We start from the raw sequence: 17,983 nt of genomic DNA, 5'->3' as shown, positions 1-17,983 counted from the left end.
AAAGAATAGTTCAAATGATTAAATATGTGTTCTTTATTTTTTATTGATCATCTTGATGTGAAGATTGAGCTGAAAATTTTACCCAACTTGAACTAAGAAAAAATCTGAATTCAGTGTACACTTTTTGTCGAGTTTATCATATTCTAATTTAGAACATGTTAGATTTGTTGTAACTTTTGACAAATTTGCATATCTTTTTCCTTTGATTAGCTGGATATAGGAACTGTTTATGCTCAACCAGATCACAGATTCTGCCGCAGATGGGCAGTGATGACAGATCCTGAAGAAACACTGGGGGCTTCTGGTGCAGGTATCAAGGTAAGAGGATGGACTGTTGGTGATTAAGTTGGGTTGTTTACGTTAGTCATCTTTAGCACTTCTTAAAGAAAACACAAGTTATTCTTGACACATTCTTTCATTAATCATTACACTTTCCTTTTTCAGGGTTATCTGAAAGTGGACATCACTGTGCTTGGGAAAGGTGATCCTGCAAAGGTATGCTGTGTCATCAGAGAGGCTAATTGTAAATATTTGTGGATCCAAGTCTTCATTCTTTAGCCTTCCATTATACCTCTCCCCTCATGCAGTCATTTTAAAGAAATTGTGATGCACTTTAAAACTGAATCCAAAGAAACTTTCCATTTTTTGCAGGAACCTCCAGGCATTAAGGACAGTGATGATGATATTGAAGGGTATGGCACTATTTTGATTATTTTGAATATTTATTTAACATTTTCCTGAACATGAAATGGCTGTTACACCTCCATTAGATAAATTTAATTAAAGACTTCTTTCTCTATAGGAGTTGAAGGGTGCAAATTTTTAGTTAAATGGAAAATGTTTGTTTCCTTAGGAATCTTCTACTGCCTGAAGGAGTTCCTGCTGAAAGACCAAAAGCCAGGATTATAGTCAAAATTTACAGAGCTGAAGGATTGCCAAAGAGTAAGGGACTTAAAAATTATGATGATCCTCTCACATCTAGGATGTTGAAACAATGGTTTCCTGATTATTCTGAGAATTTTTTGTTACAAAAATTACACTCCTGTGTTGAGAACTTTCTACTGCAGACTAAGAAAATTGTTAGGAGAATAATGTGTGGGTATTAAAAGTTTTTTTTTCATTCTTTTTTTTTTTTCAGTGAATAGTGGTCTCATGGCCAATGTCAAGAAAGCATTCACAGGAGAGGTAAGAATGTAACTTTATAAATGATTGTAGCTTGACTAAAGTATGGTTTTACTTAAGAAACAAATTTAAACCTGCATGATTCTTTTGTTCAGCTTATCTGAGATATAAAACCTAGATAGTCATTCTTATTAGTAATTTAAGAGGTGCCCTTGAAATTAAGTACTGCCTCAAGGGCTCAGGGTAAGAAAAATTGAATATCTGGTAACTAAAGATTATTTTGGTCCTAGCTCATAGCCTGGCAGTTAGCCAGAGCCAGTTTAGAGTGTCTTCAAATTGATAGTCAAGATTATCCTGCAACTCAATGCAACTTGTTAAAAAAGTTTTCAATAGTTACAAACTAGTTTACTTGCTTATATTTTGGTATCTTTTGTACCAACTGCTAACCAGAAGTGTGGGACAAAAAAAAAATTCTGACTCCCCCAAGAGGAATCAAACCTCAGACCTTCAGATTCTGTGCTCTGACGCTATGTAATCACTGACGGATATGTGCATCATGATGTAATGTTAGTAGGATATTTGTAGGCTAGCATCCGTCTAGCTGACAAGGATATGTTTGATTTCCTGATAGGTGCGAGACCTTGTGGACCCATATGTGGAAGTTTGTTTTGCAGGACACAAAGTGAGTTTTGTTTCATATAATTTCCAAACATGATTTGACACTTGGCTAATTTTGATGCAAACAAATTCATGCAAATACGTTTTTACTGCTTATTTTGCAGGCCAGAACAACTGTTAAGAAGAACACATACGAACCAAAATGGAATGAACAGATTGTCTTCTCAGAGTTGGTATGTTTTTTACTGGGTTTTGTGATAGGCACTCTTCACGTATCTTGTTTACATGTGGCTTTAACTCGTTTGTTATTGAAAATAAATTGATTGAACTAATTTTTTTGTCTTTACAGTTTCCTCCACTTTGCAGAAGAATGAAGGTTCAACTAAAGGACAGGTAATTGAATGAATTTTGTGTTTGTCCATCTGACAGTGTTTGTCTGTCTATCTGTCTGACTGTTCCTTTCAGTCTGCCATCTGTTTGTCGGTCTGTCTGTCTCCTGGTATGGTCCTTGAATAGTCTGTCAGTCCGTAGGTTGGTCAATAGGTCTCTCCTTTGGTTGGTCTGTTGTGCAGGTGGTTGATTTGTCGTTTGGTTGGTTTGTTATTCAGCATGTAGACCCATCTGTTGGTCTGTCCTTTGGCAGGTATATTATGGTGATTTGTGTTGTTGATCTGTCAGCCAGTCTGTTGGTCTATTGGTTGATCTGTCCTTAGGTTAGCCTGTTGTTTGATCAGTCCATCGGTCAGTTAGATGGTTGGTCTGTCTGTCTGTCAGTCAGTTGGTCTGTTTGTCATTCTTTTGATTAACTAATGGGTCTGTCAGTCATTTTGGTAATTGTCAATAGGCTGGTCGCTTGCTTTTGTCTTCATGCACCATTTTTTAAAAAATCAACTTAAAGTGGCTTATATGCAGGTAGAATATCAATAGAAATCCATACTCATGAAGTTTGACATCTGTTCTCTTTTATTCAGTGACTCTGTTTCTGATGAAGTGATTGGCACACATTTCATTGACCTCTCCAGGATATCTAATGACGGTGCTAATGGTATGAATGAATTGCTTGCAGCAATTTCATTTTATGCAACCTGTTGTGTTGTGTTGATTTACATTTTGTGTTTGTGTAACTGGACAAAGGCATCAGAAAGGTTTTTTTTGCATCTGACCCAGTGGTATTTGTGTAACATTTGAAATATTCTGTGGTTTAAAACCTGGGTGGATATTAACCTATCTAACTTCACTTCTAAATAATTAATAAATTGAAGTGATTTTGTTTAATTTAGGAAATTATTTTTGATGTCTTTGTCATTTTTTACCCATCCTTATCCAGACTGTAAAAATGTCTTCAAAAATGTTCAATTTCAGCATGATTTCTCTGTAATCAAAACATATTTTTTCTTTAATCAGAGGTGGTATTCAGAGTTTTCTTCATCTTTTTTGATCATTGAATTATCATTTTCACTGTTTGCCTGACAAGAAGGCCTGAAATGATCAAATTATCATAAACAATTACAATTGATTCAAAGGAAAATCAGACAAGAATTGATCAGTTGTTAATTTGGAGGTACTAAATTTTCTGCACAGTGCTGGGCCAGAATGGGTTAAATGTCCTATTTTAATAGGAGAAGTATGTTACAGAAACTCTTGGGAAATTTTAATTTTATCTCAACCATTTCAATGTGTGTAATGATGATTTGATAACTATTTGCAATCTCAAAACATGGCAAGTACTGAATTTTTTATTGTGCTTTTGCATGGTGAAGGGAAAAATTGTGTCTTTTCTGGAACATACTTCCCTCTTAAACCAGTTTGTACTCAGTTTGATGTTTTTAATGCATATTACACTTTACATTTGGACCTCTGTGCATGGTTATTGTAATACATCTAACGCTTTCTGATGCTCATACCTAACTTAACACTCTGCTCATTTATGCTTCGCATTTATAATGTAAGGTTTATTATACTGACAGAATATCCATACACCCCATTCAGTAACTGAAAATGAGAATTAAAAACTCTTCTTATAGATACTTATTATTTTATTTCTCTTTGTCTGAATGACCGGTTTACTTTTCTTTGCTTGTTTCTTATTGGTTGCTGATTTTTGGGTTTATGTTTTTCCATGACATTTTTATTGCTTGAAACTCTGGTATTTTTTATGCAGCTTTGTGCTCTTGCTGCTTACTGTTTGACTAATCTTTGATGCAATTTTATCACAAGTTATAACACTGTGGTCTTGCATCTCTGAACTCTTTGTTTGCCATCTCTCTTTCTTTAATGCCATTGAAACAGAGCCAAGGAACTTTGTCTTTGAATGCTTAATTTGATTTAGCCTAAACTCTACAGAAGAGTCAGCCAGTTCTAGTACTCTTATTTGTGTAATGGTTTTCTGCTTGTTTTATTTGCACAATCAGTGCTTATTTTCCTTCTGTATTTTGTCGCATGTTTTTAAAACTTTTAGTTGGAAGTTTATATGTTCTGTTGAAATCAACTTTAGTTAAAACTAACTAACCAAAAGTGAAATTAAAAAATAATAATAAAGTAAAGTAAAAGAGAGCCATTATTATGGATACATTATTTTTAAAATCAAACTGCATGTTTGTCTTGTACATTGCATGGAGAAAGTTTGCACAAGAACGTTTCTCTGCCTCTTTTTGTTGTGTTTATTCAAGTTAGCATGGCTATTGATTCACAGTCAACAAGAATGCTTCACTGTTAGATTGTTGCCTGCTTTTTAATGGGTGTAGATGTGCATTCAAGCTGGTAATTCACAATGCAAATGGTGTAATCTATACTTGCAACTCAAAATATATCATATGTCTTATTCCAATTGTTATCTATCAATGTATGACAAAGATGGCTCTTGCAATTTCAAATCACATTTAGTGCTCCATTTACATGCACTGTAACATGAGATATCTTGGCATTGCTTTTACTGGCTGAAATTTATCACTGCATTGTAAATCAAGAAGAAAAAAGGACTGGATCAAATTTTCTGCAGCACAAATATGACAATTGAACAAATATGAATAGTGAAATATTGCATGAAGTGAAGACTAACTAAATGCACAGTTTGTATTAATTCTGACCAAGAAGGATGTTTTCCAGACAAAATAATTATTTTTTTTGCCAACATTCTTTTTTTTTCCAAAACAATTGAGTTTTAATTTTTTCCAGAAAAGGCTGCGATGAATCAATAATTGTTGTCTTTGAGTGGTTTTCTTGTTTCCGTAGGAACTGTTTTTTGTTTTAAATGTGAAGTATGAGAGCAACCTGTCCATAACTGTCAATTAACCAGCCACAATTTATACTAATATAAACAAAGAAATGTAAGTCATCTATTGCAACAAAATTTTAGAAAAGTGCACATGTCCAAAGTTCTCGTGTCATGAAATCCCAGCCATAAAAATGCATGCTGTAATGGTTGTTAGATTGATTCCTCACACAGTTTAGCACAGTGTAGCTTTTCCAACTATCTCCTTCATGGCTGTTAGTGAGGTGATGGGGCGTGTCTGTGTATGCATGTGCCTGCCTTTCTGCATGTCTAACTTAAGCTGGCTGACTATACAGGGTGGCTATCAGAGGTCTATATTCCAGGCTCGGGCATAAAAGTTCCTGGCTCAATTCAGGCTCCTGGTGTGTATATATGCTGCTGCCTGCCTTCTCTAGTTCTTAAATCTATCCTTAGTTATTCCTACGTACGTGTGTGTAACTGCACTTAAAAGTAGTACAACTTTTATATCCTTAATTATCCCTAAATCCATGTGTGTAACTGCACTTTAAAATCGTACAACGTGGCAGAAATCTACCCTAAAATTCTGCATGTGTATTATGTAAATTGTAGATTTTATGCCAAAAGATAATGAATCTATGGCTGCAGCTATAACTTGCACCAACTGAGTCGAAGTTTGAATATTCTCCTCAACACTTACTAAATACTGGAATTAAAATGTAGTTTTACTATTAATTTTTCTTAAAAAATTTTCACCTCTTTGCCTTAAATGCACTAATGATAAAACTTGGGCACCAGATTTAAATATCGTCATAAACACAGGAAAATGAATTTACTTTGAATTCTTGTAAATTATCTTTTACAGACTGAGTTTATAAACACGATATTGCTTTAAGAATCAAATCATTGAAACCGTAAAAGATTTAATTATGCACCCTGGGATAATTCCCTTCTAAAGATGCTTGCACACTTTCCTCCAAACTGGTCTCCCAGCTGTTTTTCTATTTCAATCTAACCTCTTCCTTCTAAATCTGGGACTTGTGCTTTTCCTTCAAGTTCTTCTCAGCTTCTGTGAAGAGTCAAAACATTCTGAGGGGTCAATCTTAATGGCACCCTTTTTTCCCTCATACATCTCTTGTAACAAGTTATACTGACTGGTCTAACAAAAACGTATCACCTAACCTGACTGAAAAAAAAAACTGTGTGATTAAGCGTTAAAGGCTGAGACAGAAGGCGACAAGTCTTTTTGAGGGAGTAAGTTGATGCAATGCAACAATTTGCTTCGTGTGACATGAAGAACTCTTTAGGAAAAAAATTGTTCTTGGGGCTAAATTTTGCAGCTGTGATCTATTGCACAAAATCAAACCTGTCAGATTTCACATGAACGATCACAAGAAAAAAATTATGTTGCAAAGAAAAAACAATCTCACCAAAGTTCACCATGTCACCCAAAGTGAACTGTTGCAGTGACTTGCTATTTATCTTAGCAGCTTGTTCTTATTAGCTGTGCCTTAATTAGACTTGTCGCCAAGTATGTCCAGACCTTTACCAAAAGTGATTTAGTTTCTCTGTTTATGAACTCCAGTCCCAGGTGAGAATGAAGGGGTGGCTCTGTATTATTCAGTTGAAAGTGTGCCTGCAGCTTTACCGCAAGGAAGTGAACCAATGGAATGGATCCATTGTATGTTAGTTGCATGGGCATGTGCAGCGTCTTTGCAATCATTACATTCCCAGGAAGTTTAGTCTTAAAGAAAGCCTCCGCAGGTGGAACAGGGTGTTAAATTCATGAGAATGTCTTAAAATGTGAAGTATTGGTGGAACAAATGGGTGTCAAAACCAAAATGTTTTAAAAAATGGAAACAAACACAAGCAATACTTGTGTTGAATTTCCCTGTAGATTATGGCATTTTAGACCGTATAAGATCGTATTACAGGCTGGTGGTGCCAAGGCATCCTCAAACAAAAGCTTTTGTTCAAAGGATTCAAAAGGAGATCATGCAGATGATAGGGGCAACCAAAAAGGGTCACAAAATCCGATGCACATAGAATTCTGGGGTTTCAAAATAGCCAAGATCTATATGAATTATTTCTTGCTGCAAATACATCTTACCAATGTACGCAAACAGGGTTTATCTAAAGAGACCGGTTTTCATAATTTAACAACAATTTGTTCCACTAGGGGAGGTTCCCTTTAACGTCATTGGAACACACCTGGGAACCAAACTGGGATCCTTTTTTAAATTGTTTACTCATTGCAGTTTTGAGGCGTGACAAAAAATATATAGTTTTTGATTCTAATTGAAAATGATTGTAAGTAGTTTTTGCCTTAAAAAAATTTTGATGGAGAAACTTATGGTTGTAGTGGTGTTACTACTCCCATTTCTGGCTGTTAACATTGGAATAAAGGTCTCTCACTCAAAACTGTAATGTAGGAGACAATAACTTAGTTTAATGTAGTCACTAGACATAAATGTTTAATATGATTCATGTCAATGTTGTTTAAAGTTTATATTCAAGCTTGAACTGGATCGTTTCAACGCCTTTTTGTGCAATAGAATCGTAATGTAGAGATTTGGAGTAGAAGGGCTTTGATTTGGCAAGAGTTTGCTTTGAAGACGCTCTTACATTTGGTGATAACATGAGTCATTTAACAATTTTCTGGTTCAAGCTTGACTTGTTCACTTGAATGATTTTGCTAAATGTATCTTGTCCATTTTTATTTTTTTGTGGCATTTTTGTTTATTTGCTGGTGGTCACTTATCAACATGTCGGGGTGACATCGGCCTGTGAAGTTCATAAATATCCAGCTGATATTGGTAAATATTTTACTTATATTCAATGCCTTGAATGCCTGTCGGTGCCTGCCATACATCAAATCAAAATATGGCATCCAATTTTAATTACCATCGTTCTGGACTGACTAGTCTCATCTTCACGTGGAAACACAAAAGGATTATCACGCGTGAGAGGCTAGTCAGTCCAGAACTATGGAATTCAAATTGGATGCCATATTTCGATTCAGTGTATTATGTTCCTATAGCAGTCTTAGAAAATTCACTTTTGCCTATAACATTTTTTGTGGTCAAAACGAACCAGTAAAGGCTTGTTATCAAGATGCCCCCTACACTAGTCCTTGGCCACCATCCATAGTTTTTGTTATTGGTATGTAAACAATAGAAAAGATAAGAGAAATGGTTTTTGAAGCTGTTATGAGAAGGAACACAGGAGCAGGTAGAACACAGAGATACTTGTCTTCAGTAGTGTGAACCTGAAACATAGAACTTCTTGTAACTATTATTTAATGCACCATCATGTCAACACTGTAATTGGTAGGAGTTCCAACCTCACTGTCATTTTTTACAATTCATTGGAAAAGGATTAACGTGTGTAACCCCGGGAGTGACTGGAAAGGAATCTCTCGTTACCAAATCGATACATTTTCAAGTGAAAGGGAAATAGGATAAAAAGAAACAGATAGACCAGGGGATCTTGTTTAATCAAACTCCAAATTCTCAGAGCTATGAATGTTTGGGAGTTGATCTTTATATCTCGGAAAAGAAAGGGTCGATGTGAAAGAATCAGGCAATCGACCATCGAGTTACTATTATTGATAATTAATAATCTGGAATGACAGCTAATCCAAAACACGTAAGGTAATTTGGAATCCTGATATTTTTTAGGATCACATCATTTTCAGAACAATGCTCGGGAAATGTTACAAGCTGTTACATCACAACACTCATCAAAAGATCTTTCTCATTCCATGTTTGCAAATCACTTGGCAAACCAAGAACATTCTTCATATTTATAAACTCATTTAGAAAAGTTTTGTAATTCTGTTAGTATTGTTGTTGTTAACAGACTAATGCATGTTGGGGTTCTGCCAGGAGAAGAGTTCACTGCTCTAAGACACATTTAGTGCTACATGCTACACAATATTTTTTCATAAATTATGGACTTAAAGCAGCATTTCTTTTTGCATGAATCTAATTGATGAGGTCGTTAGAACTGGCTGGTGGAATGAAATTGCTGTTCCCTTTTTGACTGCTCTGAAGTGCTATAACTAATATAGCAGATGGACTTGGCTTTTGGAAAGAAATTCAGCATGCATGACCGTAAATAACCAGGGCCCAGTTGTTCAAAGGCCGATTAGCTCTAACCCAGGGTTAAATTTTAATCCAGCTTTCTTTATTTCTTTGTTCAAAAGTCTTTTGGGGAAAGTTTTCACTATTCTTTTTAGAACATCCAATGATCAAATTGCAAGCAAAAAGATTTGAACTGAATTTTCTCTTAAAGTTTTCAGACCTGAAATCAAATTTCACACTAACCCTGGGTTACCTTAACCCAGCTTTGAACAACCAGGGCCTGAGCATCATGTGTGTGTGTATGAGTTGTGTGGTGGTTTTTTCATTACCATGAATATTTTCGTAAACCATGGTCGTGTACATGTATGCATTGTTGTGGTATTTTCAAGTCAGCTTAAGCAGAGTTTTTTAGTCAAGTATTTAAATTATTTTTTGAGGTCAGATGAAACAAGTGGTCTTTTTCATAATTTACTCCATAATACTAGAATTGTGAAATTTGAGACTCTGAAGAGGAGGATCATTCCGACAGTCTGATTTATAAGGTTTTTATTTAAGAAGAGGGAATCTGCGTATTTTCCCCCATTCACTGCATGGACCACGACACAAATAGCTGTAAATCTGACTTGTATGAGATTTCTCCTCTTCAGAAATCAATTGGTCTAATTTCACGTGGCTATTGATATGTTAATTTTTAAAAATTCACTTATTTGATTCCATTGTTGAGGTATTCTGTCTAACAAATGCTCGCAGGTTTTATGCCCACATTTGGTCCATGCTGGGTGAACCTTTATGGATCTACAAGGGATTACTCACTGTTTGATGAACACAACGATCTAAACAATGGACTGGTAGGTCATCCAAACATACACCGTAAGACTGAAAAAAAAAAAGGTTTAATGTTTAGTAGTAAGTCGTGGCGTTAAAAGTGTACCCTTAGAAAAAATTTCAGAAATGAACTGATATCCTGGTATAAACTGTCATGTCCTCAAAGGATTTCTTCTGTGGCTGTTTACTTTCCGTCTCCTTCGGAAACAAATGCTACAGGTGTATGGACTTTTTTATTCTGAATAAACTGCAAAGAGCGTAATCGACAGCTACGTCCAGTGGCTTACTATGATGCACTTTCCTCAAGTCAAAAACACAAAGTATCACAAATTGCACTTTTTTTTAGTGATTAAAAGCACAACGTGTTAATTTTTGTGTAATAGCACTTGCAGTAGTCTTTGCTCGTAAGACCCTATAATCCCTAAAATATTGTTTTTAGTGTTGGTACATATATGCAAATTGTTTTGTAGAAAGCTAGTCATGAGCAATTTTGTGTTGCAAGAGAAGAGTGAGATCATTTTCGATAATGATAGGCTCAAAAAATCAATTTGTTTTTAGTGGAAAACTCCAGTAATAATAGTCTGGTTTGATTACCTGTTGACCTAATTTTGAATTTAGGGAGAAGGTGTGGCTTACAGAGGGAGACTGTTGATGGCTGTACAAGCAGAGTTTGGAGAATCTGCATCAGAGGCTGGAATCCGTCAGGTGGAGGTGGAACCAACAGCTCCTATCTCTGATGTAAGTTAAAGTTTTCCAGACAAACTACAGCTCGAGCATCAATCTCAGAAACATCATGTATCTCTGTGTTAAATCTAAGTCTGAATATGATTTTGAAGACAAATTGTTTCCCTTTTGTGATAAGTGCTGTTTGAGGGCAAAAGTAAGAACAGTTTCGAATTTTCCTTTTGGGAAAGGAGTGTTTGAGCACGAATTCCTAAAGTAAAACTCCTGTGTCCCTAAATAAAAGGGCCTAATGCAGTTTCTTATGCGACAAAATCTACTTACCGATGCACACGGTCATGAAGAGATGTGTGATTGATCCTGACGTCACACCAAACTTTCGTAGCTCTATACGTTACTAAACTTTCTTGAGTATGGGGCTCCGCTAATCTCCAGGATTTTTTCCAGCCTACTTTAAAGTCACAAGTTCACTATTTTCACATGGACGGTGCTTTAAATTATGTTTTTTCTTTTTTCAGACTGCAGCTGGAAAAGAGGATCAATTTCAATTATATGCCTGTTTTTACGAGGCCAGCATGATTGAGAGAAAAGTTGGCGACAAGATGATACAATTTGAGATGAGCATTGGTATGGACATATGTTTTCCTTGTCATTGATTCACATTGTAGTTTCCGTGGAATACATCAGCCTGTAGAACTATAACTTTGAATCTTAACAACAAATGCTTTTCTTCAGGTAACTATGGGAACACAATTGATGGACAGTCTCTAGCGGGTGAGGTAGTGGACGAGGTACGCAAAAATGGCGAGAACCCATTTATCCACCCACTTACACCACCTGTCAGACCAGTGACCAATGACAGACAGTATTACCATATACCGTGGGAGGACTCGAAGCCCTGTGCACACGTGAAGTTTACTTGGCAGGATCATCGTAGACGACTCTACAACTCTAACGTGCTGCTAAAGATCTGTGAAAGACTGGTAAGTTTCCTCATGGTTTCTCTAGTGTATTAGTGATTAGCAGAAAGCTGTAGTTTTTGTGTTTACACTACAGACTGAGATATTGATAGGTTTGACTGTGTTGTGTTGTTACACTGGCTCTCTTTAACCGAAATCCACTGGTGAAATCCATCACTAAGTGAAAACAAGCAAACCGTCTAAAGCGTGCGAAAACGCGTATGACCAAGTCGCGATTGCTGTTAGTTTAACATCCGATTGGTTGAGAGGGTAGCGCAAGTTTTTGACCAATCAAAGAGCGGGGCTAAGCAATACCTCTGCAAACTTTCGACACGCGCTTTAAATTACTCAAAAAGAATTTTAAGTGTAGAAAAACCTGACATATCAGTATACTTGACAGGAGGATGGTTTGACTGACTGTCTGGAGAGAGTGAAGATGGACTTACCCAACACCTACCGATGGCTCAGTCGAGTTCTTGCAGAACTCATCAACGGATGCAAGTAAGAAAATCGTTCTTCAGCATGGTTGTCTAGAGTCCCAAATCCAAAATCGGCCACTAGGATCCAAGATACAAAATCGGCCGCTTGAGTCCAAAATACAAAATCGGCCACTAGGGTCCAAAATACAAAAATCGGCCACTGGTGTCCAAAATACAAAATCGGCCACTAGGGTCCAAAATAGAAAATCGGTCACTAGGGTCCAAATGGAAAATCGGCCACTAGGGTGCAAAATGGAAAATCGGCCACTAGGGTCCAAAATGGAAAATCGGCCACTAGGGTCCAAAATGGAAAATCGGCCACTAGGGTCCAAAATGGAAAATCGGCCACTAGGGTCCAAAATGGAAAATCGGCCACAAGGGTCCAAATACAACATCGCCTACTAGGGTCCAAAATAAAAAATCGGACACTGGAGTCCAAAATCCACAAACTAGGGTCTTGCAAAACTCATCAACAGATGCAAGTAAGAAAGTCATACTTCAGCATGGTTGTCGACTGATATTTCATGTAAAGATTGCGTACTTTTTTCTTAGGGGTCAATGTAGTCGGACATAGGATTTAGGAGAATTTCAGTGCTGACCTTTGGTTTTGATATTGTGATATCTTTTGCGGACAAAGCAATTAGTCAAGAGGATCATTGAAGCAAAACGAAGTATAGATGAGCGAAATTGGGAAAACTTGATCAGATTTCACGAGGAGAAATTCTGGAGCAATGTTTTATTTCAGTTTAGAGTTAACAGTTCACAATTGACAAAAACTATCATTGTTTTGATTGTGTACTGAAATTAAATAAAAATTTCCATCACTTCAGCCCTTTTTGTGAGGAGCTGTGTCATTAAATTTAACGTTCCTGTTCCATTACAGTCAATATCTCAATCTGGTGAAGTCTATGCCATCCTCCTCTCATGTTGGACGCACCAAGCTGGACAAGGAGCGACTGAAGCTGTGTCAATACGAGGTAGAGTCTGTGTGTCAGTCAGCGCAGGAGCTGAAGGGGAGCACAAGGGATGATGGTCACATCAAAGACAATCTCAAGGCTGCCAACGCACTTCTTCAAAGACTTCTTAACATTGCTATTGAGGTATGCTGTTTTGTTCTTCATTAGAAATCTTTTGCAGTTGTGGATGTAAGGAAAGGGTCCTGGGGTTTATACCACCCCCCTCCCTCCCCTCATCAGACACTTTTATGCGATGACATCCTGTAACTTACTACAATGGCTTAATATGTTAGCTGGGCGCTTCTGACAGGTTCTTTCATCATGACTAAAATTTTTTTTTCCAGGAGAGAAATTGCGTTAAATGCTTTGATTATGTGTAAATTAAAAGGTTCCGTAAGTTCAGTATTAATTTTTATCTTTATAACGACTGGGACAGCGTTTTTGACTTTCATTTTAAAAGCGGAAGAGGGTTTGGAGTAGCAACCGAAACTTCACACATCAACAAACTTTGTTTTACCAGGGGGGCTAACTGAAACAACGGTGGTATTTCCCCTTGTTGAACCAATACCAATAAAAGCACTGAACAACACTAATACAAAATAAATAAAAAGCGCCTCGTTGCTCTTTCGATTTTAAAGGAGACTGTGATGAAAATAAGAGCTAACCCTTCCACACTGAGTTAGAGGCTTTAATTAAGCTGTACTTAGGAGCTTGGCTCTCTCTTTGTAGCCACAAGAAACAACGCCTGATGTGTTCATCTGGATGCTGTGTGGAGGCAAACGAGTGGCTTACACCCGCATTCCCAGTCAGCACATAATCTACTCTTTAGTGGAAGAAGAGAGAGGAAAAGATGCAGGCAGAATGCAAACTGTGTTTTTGAGGGTAAGTCAACTCTCTGTTTAGAGCACTATTTTGAACGGCTTATAATCCATGCCGAAGTCATGAAAACGGCCAATTAGAGGAAAGGAAAATACCACAGAGAGCCCAACGACAAGTCGTTTGTCGCTTGAGGTGCGACGAAACGGGTGAGACGAAGGCGTGGTTGGTTCTGGCTTTGCCCCTGATTTGTTAAGAGGGTGGTGCGAATTTTACGAACCGATTACAGAGCGAGGGAAAGCACAGTGAAGTAGGACCCACGAAAAAAGCATTGGTTCTTTGGTGGGCGGTCTTGCTCAGACATTCAAACCCCCAGTGGCAAAAACGTTGGACCAATGTTAGTATCCGAGGAACTGCGCACCTACCCCTCCCCTAACAGTCAACTGATAACAAATCATGGTTAATGTTGGGTTAGGGAAGGGGTAGTTGGGCAGTTGCTCAGATACTGTTATTGATCCGGAAAGTCGAACGTTCCGTCATCACGTAGGGGAAGCATAGGGAATCCTCGCACGTATTAAACGAAGCCTCCATTTCTGATCATCTACAATGAGTATGTGGTATAAAGACTGAGCTAACAAACACATTTCCATGTGGAGAAACTTTCACTGCGACACATTTTCAAAATGCAGGCATCAGGCAGATGGGAAATAGACTTTGACTGTTGTTGTTTTTTCTACCTTTCCAGCTTCCTGGCAAGCGTGGTGACGGACCTAAAGGATGGGCTATTCAGGCCAAACTGAATATCATGATCTGGCTCGGTCTGCACAAACACAAAAAGGATTATCTGAAAGATGCCCCGAAAGGATACCAGACGGTATGATAGTCTTAGCGCTCTCGCTATTAGGAAGTGACACAATAATAATTTTAACCCCTTAGAAACCAGTCATTATTTATCACCTGGGAGGGAGGGAGGGGGGGAGAGTGAGGGTCGGAGGATTTTGATGTGTGATGTAAATCTAATTGATTTCCTTCTAAGGCTATAATCCCCCCTCATTGGCAGTCAATTTTCTATACTCTGTTGGCAACAACTGATTCCCCCTTCCATTCCCCCTGAAAACCATGTGACCCCCCCAAAATCCTTCAAGCTCCCTCTCTGAGTACACCACCCCCCACCCCCCAGCCTTTTAGTTTTAGTGTTCAAAGTTGTGAACTAGTCGTCGCCTTAGGGTTGCCTTCTGAACTGGATCAATGGTGACATCTTTTGTGTTTTACTCTTGCAGCCAAAGAACGCTCACAAATTGATGGCCCCTCCGCCAAATCACCTTATCTACACAGGTAATGGAGCAAGGAAAAAAAACTTATCTTGTCGTGACATGAACAGCATTGAGTATCTCATGGAAAAAAGTGAGATTTTAAGACCATGTGTTTATTATCAATTCTTTCAGAAAAACAGAAGTTCCTTTTGCGGGCACACACATACCAGGCGAGAAGTTTGATTGGCAGTGATGCATCTGGACTTTCAGGTAACATTCGGATGACTTCCGCTCAGGTTGTCAGTCACTCCTACCGACCAAAGTCCTTCTCCCCTCGGTAAGACCATACAATTACATGTTACCCCCGGGTTCAATCCATATACTGAATTACGTTCACCTGCTAGTTTTTGCCCATGGTGGTTTCTTAGGGAAAGCAAATAAACCCTTTGTCAACGACGGCGGCACTAGATGAAGGGTTTTTTTTTAATTGCGAGATGCTCAACTTAGTGCACTTTCAATTTGTGCAAAACAGAAACTTTAAGACTTGCGTGTGCGGTTTCCTTTAATTTGGTCCTCACTTCACCTTTTCATGGCAGATGCCTTTGCCCGAGTGATCTTCACACACCTTGTGGCTGACACCCGAGTGATCTGGGAGACAAGGAGTCCAACATGGGACCAGATGCTGGTGTTTAGAGACTTGATTCTGTGGGGAGATGTTAACGAAATTGCCGTCAACCCTCCAACCATTGTCGTTGAAGTATTTGACAAAGATATTGGAGTAAGTTTTTTAATCTATCTTTTTGTGCCTCTTGGTCCTGCTTGTCTATCTACCTGTCTGTCTGTATTTCAGTAAGCTTTCTATCAGTGTCTCTGTCTGATAGTCAGTCTGTCTGTCTGATTGTGTATCTTTCTGTCTGTCGGCCAGTCTGTCTCTCTGTGTGCATTTTCTGTCTCTGTCGGCCTGTCCGGCTGTCAACCTGTCAGTCAGTTATCCGTTTGTCGGTTAATCAGTCATTTACCCAGTCTTGCAACTTCCTATCTCGTTAGGGTGATTCTGAGTTCATTGGTCGTGCGTTGGCCAGACCAATCGTAAAGATGGCCTGTGAACCTTACGAGAAGCCGTTCTTTCCGCCAGCATTGGAGTGGTTCCAGATTTTCAGAGGAGAGGAGAAAGCTGGAGAACTACTTGCTGCATTTGAACTCCTCCAGGTTAATTAGTCCACCTCTTCATTTGCTAGTCAAATCCTTTTTAAGAATCAGGCTGGGCGCATGGGTTGCAATACGCAGATTCAAAATTGGCAATACAGTTATCCAAATGTTCGCCATTTCTTGATATAGCCCTTGTCCGCTTTGCATGTTTCAAATAACTTTTTTCCCAAAACGTCGAGGAGCTAAAGCAGCCAACATTTAGACAATAGGAGTTAACGTTTGAGAGCATCCCTGCATTGTCACAATACCGTCTTTTCGTTGGGGTCTGGGGTGGGATAGTTCTTATGAAAGAGGCACTTCATTTTGGAACACATTACATGAAGAAGCATTCAGCCGAAAGGGGCAGTAAACAGAAAAATTATCCATTGAGTGTCGGAAGTAATATAGGAGTGCATTCCTTTTGTTTGTCTCCGCTCTCTGATTGGTCGGGAAAATTCGAACCGCCCTCTAAGCCAATCAAATGCAAAACTCTAAAGAAGTGCGTTTTTGTGACTCCCGTTTTCTTGCGCTTCAGATAGTGTGCTTTTTTTACTCTGAGTTTTCATTGGCTCCTTGTGATATTTCACTTACTTGCGATTGACTGTTGTGGTTATCTTAGCTTTGGTATTACGACACTCAATCGAAAAGCGGGTTATTTGCTTGCTATGGTTCATGGAGTTAGACAGTGACTTAGAGAAAGTTGCAAATCCATCCTTTCCTTTTTGTATCCCTTCAGCTATCTGAGGGCACATGCTTCTTACCTACTGAAGTCGAACCTGTCAACACTCCTGATGGACCAATCACACCCGTTCCTGACGGCATCAGGCCTGTTATGAGGAAGCACAGAATTGAGGTACTGTTATTTTACATTTACCATTGACAGATTAACTATACGATGCACTAGCCAACTGACTGATACACTAACCTTCTGCCCAAGCTTGTGACTGTCTGACCGACAAAACCACCGACCGACCGACCGACCGACCGACCATTACCGAACCGTTCGATCGACGGATTGACCTTCCAACCTAATGAAGCAAGGAATAAACAAACAAAAAAAGGAATTCGGAAAGAACGGACGACTTAGTTGCCGACCCACCTGTCAACCTTACTGGTTCACCGACCGTCCAACCAACTTCGTGACCGAACAAACGAACAAAGTTGTTATCCTAGCGTATGAACTGCATCTTTCCTTATTTCGTAGGCTTTGTTCTGGGGCGTCCGTGAAATGAAAAGGATAAATCTGACCACAGTGGATAGACCTCAAGTGGACATCGATCTTGCTGGTCATGTTATACAATCCACTGTCATCACAAATGCCAAGAAAAATCCCAACTTCCAGAACCCAGTCATCTTTTTTGATGTGGTAAGAGAGCTGTGATCTTAGTGTTAGAATGAGTTTATTCACCACTTGCCTCTCCTTTAATAATAGCGGAGCTCGCAGCGCGCGAAACGCGTGCAGCTTAGCCCCATGCTTATAGGAACTAGTAGTAACCCATTAAGCTAAAAAATTTGGACTTACATTCCAATTCAATCGTACGGTATCAACAGTTTCTTATTACATGGAAACATACTTTGGAAACAAACTACTCAAGACAACCTACTCCAACTTATTAACAACCTTTTTCATACCTGAATCGGAGTTTATAATTTTCGCTCTGTAAGGAAGTAATAAAAAAGTGTTTTCAAGTTTTTCCATAACATTCACATTATCTGTGGTCACCATTATGAGACATTTTGATTTCTTTATTGAGTTCGGGAGATATTCTCCC

The 17,983-nt window shown here is 38.4% G+C and overlaps 1 protein-coding gene across 15 annotated transcripts in view; it reads left to right on the top strand.

Moving 5' to 3' along the window:
- The window catches only part of LOC113670270 (otoferlin), a 36,779-nt gene that overhangs the window by 7,077 nt on the left and 11,719 nt on the right, over positions 1 to 17,983 (top strand). For 3 of the 15 annotated variants that reach the window (XM_089188962.1, XM_089188960.1, XM_089188958.1), the window contains exons 10-34: positions 211 to 318; positions 445 to 495; positions 652 to 692; positions 854 to 942; positions 1,139 to 1,185; positions 1,754 to 1,804; positions 1,905 to 1,973; positions 2,090 to 2,133; positions 2,712 to 2,785; positions 5,308 to 5,373; positions 7,762 to 7,785; positions 9,805 to 9,902; positions 10,498 to 10,617; positions 11,079 to 11,187; positions 11,296 to 11,543; positions 11,920 to 12,020; positions 12,882 to 13,098; positions 13,684 to 13,836; positions 14,516 to 14,644; positions 15,051 to 15,105; positions 15,216 to 15,293; positions 15,620 to 15,801; positions 16,071 to 16,232; positions 16,948 to 17,064; positions 17,416 to 17,577. In XM_089188962.1, coding sequence (XP_089045088.1) covers positions 211 to 318; positions 445 to 495; positions 652 to 692; positions 854 to 942; positions 1,139 to 1,185; positions 1,754 to 1,804; positions 1,905 to 1,973; positions 2,090 to 2,133; positions 2,712 to 2,785; positions 5,308 to 5,373; positions 7,762 to 7,785; positions 9,805 to 9,902; positions 10,498 to 10,617; positions 11,079 to 11,187; positions 11,296 to 11,543; positions 11,920 to 12,020; positions 12,882 to 13,098; positions 13,684 to 13,836; positions 14,516 to 14,644; positions 15,051 to 15,105; positions 15,216 to 15,293; positions 15,620 to 15,801; positions 16,071 to 16,232; positions 16,948 to 17,064; positions 17,416 to 17,577 — 2,595 coding nt within the window. Of the gene's footprint in view, positions 1 to 210; positions 319 to 444; positions 496 to 651; positions 693 to 853; positions 943 to 1,138; positions 1,186 to 1,753; positions 1,805 to 1,904; positions 1,974 to 2,089; positions 2,134 to 2,711; positions 2,786 to 5,307; positions 5,374 to 6,554; positions 6,651 to 7,761; positions 7,786 to 9,804; positions 9,903 to 10,497; positions 10,618 to 11,078; positions 11,188 to 11,295; positions 11,544 to 11,919; positions 12,021 to 12,881; positions 13,099 to 13,683; positions 13,837 to 14,515; positions 14,645 to 15,050; positions 15,106 to 15,215; positions 15,294 to 15,619; positions 15,802 to 16,070; positions 16,233 to 16,947; positions 17,065 to 17,415; positions 17,578 to 17,983 lie in introns of all 15 variants that reach the window. The other 12 variants (XM_089188969.1, XM_089188968.1, XM_089188967.1 and 9 more) reach the window with 4 other exon arrangements.

This window comes from Pocillopora damicornis, chromosome 12, assembly GCF_964200805.1.
Source record: "Pocillopora damicornis chromosome 12, jaPocDami1.2, whole genome shotgun sequence".
Taxonomy (NCBI): Eukaryota; Metazoa; Cnidaria; class Anthozoa; order Scleractinia; family Pocilloporidae; genus Pocillopora; species Pocillopora damicornis.
Note: the sequence above shows the minus strand (reverse complement) of the source record. Positions and strands in the feature narration are given on the sequence as shown.